Below are 8,324 nucleotides of genomic sequence, written 5' to 3'. Positions count from 1 at the left end.
GGGAAAGAAATCTCTTCACAAGCCCCAGGATGCATTTGAAGGCAAGGATCAGTGGCAAGGCTGCAGTTAGTGCAGCAAATCCCTGAAGTTTTGTGAAGGTTTTCATGTGTATGCAGTATTATTTCTAATTTCATTGCTTCCATCAAAGTTTTAAAAGGATTCCTGACCCACCAAAAGGTGGAGAGTCACTTTTCCTGAGCAACGTTTGTGGGAGATATAACTAAGGATCAGAATCTTGAAGCTGGGTCTTTTGATGGTGGGGACCTGGGGAATTACATTTTAAATGAGATATGTAACAGAATACAGTCTTATAATCTAAAAGAGTCACATTGATAAATTGTGTGTGTGTGTGTGTGTGTGTGTGTGTGTGCGCGCGCATGCGGGGGGGATATTCTTACTAACTGAAAGCCTTGTCTAGCCCTCTTGGACTGAAGCAAGTATATTAATATTAAAGTAATAATATTTTAAGTAGAAACTCATTTCCATAGTGTCTCAGGGGTTCAAAGAACCTCAAACCCAGGAAAAGTTTCTGTTGTTTCTTTTGCAAAGCTGGAGGCTATTTTGTATTCTTGCTTGAAGTAGTTTTCAGGGACAGGAAGTGCCTGAGTCCTTAGCAGACAATTCAAAATCTACAGTTACTGTATTAGCTATTTCTGTGCTTGGGGAATTCATTTCAATAAGAAAAATATAAAGAGGGATATTCCTGTGGACTTATTATTTTTCTTTTAATGAGTATGGAGCAAATTACTGCATTCCTGGGCTTTTTTGTTAAAAATCTGTGCTGATGAAAACAAATCTGACCTCAATACTGGAAGAATAAGAATGGTAAATGTATCAGGATAATCTCAACATCTGGAAAAGATTTTAGCTCCAAAACAGTAGATAAGGCTACGTAAAGAAAGTCCTACCCTTTGAGAAAAATGTGAAGTCCTCCCACCCTACTGTGTTTAGAGAATTGCACTGTGGTCAGACTTGAGTGAACTATGACCTGGCTGTCCTCAGTATGTTGCAAAGAATTATGATAGTACATGAGAGACATTTGCTTTGCTGGGGGTGCCTTCTTGAAAGTAAATGGATGGGTTCCAAATGGGCTTGCTGGGGAACTGAGCATTTTCAGCAGATCTAAGTCTTCCAGAATCCCCATCCTTCCCTGGGACCTGATCCTGATATAAGTGAACCCTTCTGGCAAAATATAATAAAGCCCCTTTTCTCTTAACTATTTGCCCTGATACAAACCTGTGGAAAAAACAACCTTCTTGGTGATAAGTTTATAATCTACAATAGAGAACTGTGGAAGTTCAATCTTGGTTACTCCTGTTACTGCATTATCATCCCCACGCCAGTAAAACTCAATGTCATCAGTTGTATATCCATCTGTAAAAGGAAACACACAAACACATATACAGACACACACAAAAAAGACAAACAAAATAGAAAAAAATAACTGTTTAGGAATTGAACTGTATAAACGATAATAGCTACAGCTAAAGGTTATTATGTGTTAGGTATCACGCCAAGCACCTTAAGTATATTACTATCTTTAATCCTCAAAATAATCCCACTGGGGAAGTATAATTAGGCTCACATGAGGCAACAAAGGCTTAGAGAAACTAACAGCTTATATTAAGTCTTGTAACTAGGAAGTGGTATCGTTGGGACTTGAACCTAGATTTATCTGATTATGAATCTCATTCTCTCAAACAGCATCACATTATCACATAACCCTGGACTGTACTCTAAGAGAAGACAAAAGAAGAGAAAAATCATTAAAATTATTAGTAGAGCATTAAATGGTACCAAACACTCCCTCTGCCAATACAAAATATCTGAATTACAAAATATTTGGATTTCAAGTCGGAAGAGAAGTGATTATGAAGAAGTGAGTCATTAACTTTTTAACATTCATAGACATGATCTCCAAATTTGATTTTGCAGCATACCTAAACCCCCCCAAAAATGCCCTAAAAATTCAAAACAACATAATTTCCGAGAGTTTTAAGGAGTAAGTACAAACGTAGAGTGTACACCGCAAATGCACAGTGCACTTAGGGGGTCTGGCTCCATTCATCCAACAATTACTTATTGAGCACCTACTATGCTTGTCAGTGCAGTTGCTGGGGATAGGACTCTGCATAATAAAAACATGACCTCTTTTATAATGATCCTTTCAATCCATGGGGTAGAGTGGGACAAACACATATTCTAATTAGTAAGCACACATATATAACTGCAGTGAATAAACACATATTATATTGCAAACAATGCTGTACAGGGAAGCATGCAATGAAATCCAGTGAATACCAATATTTTACAAACTCATGCATCCTCCACAAATCCCCCCAAAAGCATTCATTATATTTGTGTATCACATTTATCTCTTCGAAGAACATTTGCACCCAGATAGCTGAATCTTTACAAGTCTAGGAGGCAGGCAGCACAGAGTCTTCCCCAATTTCAAAAGCAATAAAACCAATGAGAAAACTGCTTAAGTTTCTGTCTTTTGACATGTAACTAGTTAGCGTAACACGGAAGATCTGAACATCAATTCTTTGATTCTTAGCTCTTATGATTTCCAAAAAACCACATTTCTTCCAAAGAGAGAAAGTCAAATCTCCAAAAAAGTGGAAGCAAATTATTTTTCAAAGAACTCCAATACCCTCAATTTGAGAATCTATATCAACCATAGCATAGCTCAGGCATTGTCTTAACTTTTCTAGAAATTTGAAGTCTTCTTTATTCAAAAGAGTAGCCATCTTTACCTGATAATAGATATAGAGATTTTTTGGAAGAGTTTTTGAGAACTTGAACTTGCAGTTCCCTAACGATAGGCTTTTGGATAATAGCTAATGATTTTCAAAAGGGTTATTTACTTGCAAACATCGTAAATTGTAATAAAGATGGAGGAGTTTAAACAGATTATAGACCACCAACATTTTTATTAGCATGATCTCATTTAGAGCCTTTGTTTTGTTAGAGAATGTCTTTCTTCATATAAAACTAGATTTAAAAGTAAATTACTCTTGGCTTTAAAGGAAACCCCAGGTATTAAGTGAATGACACAGCAAGCTGATTCTCAGATAAGAGCTCTCACTCCTTATTAATCTACTCCATTAATATTCGCGACCTAAACCTGAGAACTCAGGTGTCTGTCCCAAAGTATAACTGCTCTTTTTCTAAGATGGCAACTTTCTTAATGGGGCCACGGGAACTCTCAGAGTCCAGAACGTCAACTCAAATTAAGTCCCATTTGTCATTGGTTATCTGTACACATCTCTCAGTTATGAAATTGTTTAGAGTCAATGACAACCTCACCTTTCATAAAACAGTTTAAAATAACAAAAGAGGGTCAACGTACTCCTAGAATCAAGCTAGATATTTAGAAATGTATTGTAAAATTGAATCTGTGTATAAACAAAAAAAGGTATTTATGAAACAAGGAGGCAATAGTTTTCTAAAATGCAGCCATCTTCGAAAGAAGAGAACAAGGGAAAAGTCAACTCATTACTGCCAATAGAGGACTAAGTATAAACTAGTGAAGAGTGTGTTTCTGGTCCTCCAGCTTCCTTTCCTCAGTATATAACTTCTTTTATTCATCACTACAAATCTCGTAACAGAAGCTCTCTATAGGCAGAGGCATGGGAATATCAACGGCATTTCAATACAGCTGTAGAGGAGATGCCTAATGGGTATTTAATAGGTAGAAACATTATAATAAAATACAGACTTTTGTCAAAAAGCCAGATATTTGACACAGTGCTTGCTAGACAATACCTGGCAGAGAATAGGTACTTGGGATAAATTATTGAATTAATACAATTATTTAATATACATGTGGATTTGGACAATGGTTGTTTATCCAGATGCTTGGCAATGTGAAGGTATTCATCGTGTTAATATCTCTGTCTCTTGCTCCTAGCACAGTACCTGGCACATAGTTGGCATTAAATAAATATCTTCTGAGTGAATTCAAAAAATTTCACCCAGTGATAACATAACCCTTGAGAATAATCCAAAAATCCTTCATTACATATTTTTCCTTATGTATTAGTTAGGCAAGTTACCTAGCCTCTCTGTCCTCCATTTTCTCATCTGAAAATTAGGATAATAATAGTGATAGCTACTTCACAGAGCAGTTATGCCAGAAAAATAAGTTGTTCCTTGTAAAATACTTTAGAAAAGTAACTGGTAGATAGTGCTCAAAAAGGTTAGCTAATACTTTCTTTTTAAATAAGAATTATTTACCATTGCAACAAAAAGAATAAAACACCTAGGAATAAACCTACCTAAGGAGACAAAAGACCTGTATGCAGAAAACTATAAAACACTGATGAAAGAAATTAAAGATGATACAAACAGATGGAGAGATATACTATGTTCTTGGACTGGAAGAATCAACATTGTGAAAATTACTCTACTACCCAAAGCAATCTACAGATTCAATGCAATCCCTATCAAATTACCAATGGCATTTTTTTACAGAACTAGAACAAAAAATCTTAAAATTTGTATGGAGACACAAAAGACCCCGAATAGCCAAAGCAGTCTTGAGAAAGAAAAATGGAGCTGGAAGAATCAGGCTCCCAGACTTCAGACTATTCTACAAAGCTACAGTCATCAAGACAGTATTGTTCTGGCACAAAAACAGAAATATAGATCAATGGAACGGGATAGAAAGCCCAGAGATAAAGCCACACACATATGGTCACCTTATCTTTGACAAAGGAGGCAAGAATATACAATGGAGAAAGGACAGTCTCTTCAATAAGTGGTGCTGGGAACACTGGACAGCTACATGTAAAAGAATGAAATTAGAACACTCCCAAACACCATACGTAAAAATAAAGTCAAAATGGATTAAAGACCTAAATGTAAGGCCAGACACTATCAAATTCTTAGAGGAAAACATAGGCAGAACACTCTATGACATAAATACCAGCAAGATCCTTTTTGACCCACCTCCTAGAGAAATGGGAATAAAAACAAAAATAAACAAATGGGACCTAATGAAACTTAAAAGCTTTTGCACAGCAAAGGAAACCATAAACAAGATGAAAAGACAACCCTCAGAATGGGAGAAAATATTTGCAAATAAAGCAACTGACAAAGGATTAATCTCCAAAATTTATAAGCAGCTCATGCAGCTCAATAACAAAAAACAAACAACCCAATCCAAAAATGGCCAGAAGACCTAAATAGACATTTCTCCAAAGAAGATAAAGAGACTGCCAACAAACACATGAAAGAATGCTCAACATCATTAATCATTAGAGAAATGCAGATCAAAACTGCAATGAGATATCATCTTACACCAGTCAGAATGGCCATCATCAAAAAATCTACAAACAATAAATGCTGGAGAGCGTATGGAGAAAAGGGAACCCTCTTGCACTGTTGGTGGGAATGTAAATTGATAGAGCCACTATGGAGAACAGTATGGAGGTTCCTTAAAAACTACAAATAGAACTACCATACGACCCAGCAATCCCACTACTGGGCCTATACCCTGAGAAAACCATAATTCAAAAAGAGTCATGTACCACAATGTTCATTGCAGCTCTACTTACAATAGCGAGGACATGGAAGCAACCTAAGTGTCCAATGACAGATGAATAGATAAAGATGTGGCACATATACACAATGGAATATTACTCAGCCATAAAAAGAAACGAAATTGAGTTATTTGTAGTGAGGTGGATGGACCTAGAGTCTGTCATACAGAGTGAAGTAAGTCAGAAAGAGAAAAACAAACACCATATACTAATGCATATAAATGGAATTTAAAAAAAAAAGGTTATGAAGAACCTAGGGGCAGGAAGGGGATAAAGATGCAGACCTACTAGAGAATGGAGTTGACCACATGGGGAGGGGGAAGGGTAAGCTGGGACAAAGTGAGAGACTGGGATGGACATATATGGACTACCAAATGTAAAACCGATAGCTACTGGAAAGCAGCTGCATAGCACAGGGAGATCAGCTCAGTGCTTTGTGACCACCTAGAGGGGTGGGATAGGGAGGGTGGGAGGGAGGGAGATGCAAGAGGGAAGAGATATGGGGATATATGTATATGTATAGCTGATTCACTTTTTTATAAAGCAGAAACTAACACACCATTGTAAAGCAATTACATTCCAATAAAGATGTTAAAAAAAATCCTATGATAAACTATAACGGAAAAGAATATATAAAAAAAGAATGTATGTGTGTGTGTGTGTGTGTGTGTGTGTGTAACTGAATCACTTTGCTGTATAGCAGAAACTAACATTGTAAATAAACTATACTTCAATAAAAAAATTAAGAAAACAAACAAAACAAAACAAAAAGAATCTGCCTGCCGATGCTGGGCACATGGGTTTGATCCCTGGTCCGGGAAGATCCCACATGCCGCGGAGCAACTAAGCCTATGTGCCACAACTACTGAGCCTGTGCTCTAGAGCCTGTGAGCTACAACTACTGAAGCCGACACATCTAGAGTCTGTGCTCTGCAACAAGAGAAGCCACCGAAACGAGAAGCCTGCGCACCCCAACAAAGAGTAGCTGAGTAACCCCCACTTGCCACAACTAGAGAAAGCCACACACAGCAATGAAGACCCAATACAGCCAAAAATAAATAAATAAATAAATAAATTTTAAAAATAAATAGGGCTTCCCTGGTGGCACAGTGGTTGAGAGTCCGCCTGCCAATGCAGGGGACACGGGTTCGTGACCCGGTCTGGGAAGATACCACGCGGCTGGGCCCGTGAGCCATGGCCGCTGAGCCTGCGCATCTGGAGCCTGTGCTCCGCAACGGGAGAGGCCACAACAGTGAGAGGCCCATGTACTGAAAAAAAATAAAATAAAATAAAATAAAAAATAGAGAAATGCAAATCAAAACTACAATGAGGTATCACCTCATACCGGTCAGAATGCTCATCATCAGAAAATCTACAAACAATAAATGCTGGAGAGGGTGTGGAGGAAAGGGAACCCTCTTGCACTGTTGGTGTGAATGGAAATTGATACAGCCACTATGGAGAACAGTATGGAGGTTCCTTAAAAAACTAAAAATAGACCTACCATATGACCCAGCAATCTCACTGCTGGGCATATACCCTGAGAAAACCATAATTCAAAAAGACACATGTATACCAATGTTCACTGCAGCATTATTCACAATAGCCAGGACATGGAAACAACCTAAATGTCCATCAACAGACAAATGGATAAAGAAGATGTGGTACATATATATAATGGAATATTACTCAGCTATAAAAAAATCGAAATGGGGTCATTTGTTGAGATGTAGATGGACCTAGAGTTTGTCATACAGAGTGAAGTAAGTCAGAAAGGGAAAAACAAATATAGTATGTTAATGCATATATGTGGAGTCTAGAAAAATGCTACTGATGAACCTTATTTGCAGGGCAGGAACAGAAAGGCAGACATAGAGAACAGACGTGTGGACACAGAGGGGCGGAAGGGGAGGGTGGGATGAATTGGGAGATTAGGTTTGACATAAATACACTACCATGTGTTAAATAGATAGCTAGTGGGGACCTGCTGTACAGGGAGGTCAGCTGGGTGCTCTGTGATGGCCTAGTTGGGTGGGATAGGGGTGAGGGAGGGAGTTCCAAGCGGGAGGGGATATGTGTATGCATATGGCTGATTCACTTCGCTGTGCAGCAGAAACTAACACAACATTGTAAACCAATTATACTCCAATTTAAAAAAAAACACATTTGAAGGTTATTTTGATGCCTATGATTGTGGAATCTGACACAATGGAGCAGGATATTGTATATGCTCCTTGGCTACTGCTGGTTTTAAAAACCTCAGTCTTCTTGACTTTATTTTGGGTTAACCAAGGATAGAATGTTGCAAATGGAAAGCAAGTATATGCTCTTGCATCATCGATTTCTGTAGATGAAAGACCAACAATCCATAACAGTGCCAGGGTGGTCAAGTTCAAAAGCCAGCTCAATATACTGTGTAGGATTAGCCGAAAGCAGACCTAGTTTTCTTCTTTTCTTTGAATTTTCTCTCAAGGAATATTTAGTGGTCTCTCAATGTAATTAAAAAATAAAACATATGCAAATACATATGACCTGACTTTACACCTGTCATAGTAATAATGAGTAAAAAATAATTAGATATCTTTTAAAAGGTATCAGAAGGAGGAGATGCACTGAAGCTCCTCATTAATGTCTTGCGAAATAAATTCTTTTATATTTTATTCATGGGATTCCAGAAACTGAGTGATTAAATTATATTGTATTGTTATCATTAAAAACATAATCCACATCAATTCAATTGGCCTATGAATAAACCAAAACACAAATTTATTGGAA

The 8,324-nt window shown here is 37.5% G+C and overlaps 1 protein-coding gene across 3 annotated transcripts in view; it reads right to left on the bottom strand.

Annotated features, from left to right (window-relative positions):
• GABRB2 (gamma-aminobutyric acid type A receptor subunit beta2) overlaps nucleotides 1-8,324 on the bottom strand; it is a 306,620-nt gene that overhangs the window by 53,638 nt on the left and 244,658 nt on the right. For all 3 annotated transcript variants that reach the window (XM_007464398.1, XM_007464397.1, XM_007464399.1), the window contains one exon: nucleotides 1,237-1,374. In XM_007464398.1, the coding sequence (XP_007464460.1) occupies nucleotides 1,237-1,374 (138 nt within the window). The remainder of the gene's footprint in view (nucleotides 1-1,236; nucleotides 1,375-8,324) is intronic.

Source organism: Lipotes vexillifer, unplaced genomic scaffold, assembly GCF_000442215.2.
Source record: "Lipotes vexillifer unplaced genomic scaffold, Lipotes_vexillifer_v1.1 scaffold95, whole genome shotgun sequence".
In the NCBI taxonomy this organism is placed as follows: Eukaryota; Metazoa; Chordata; class Mammalia; order Artiodactyla; family Lipotidae; genus Lipotes; species Lipotes vexillifer.
This window is presented reverse-complemented; position numbering and strand designations above follow the sequence as displayed.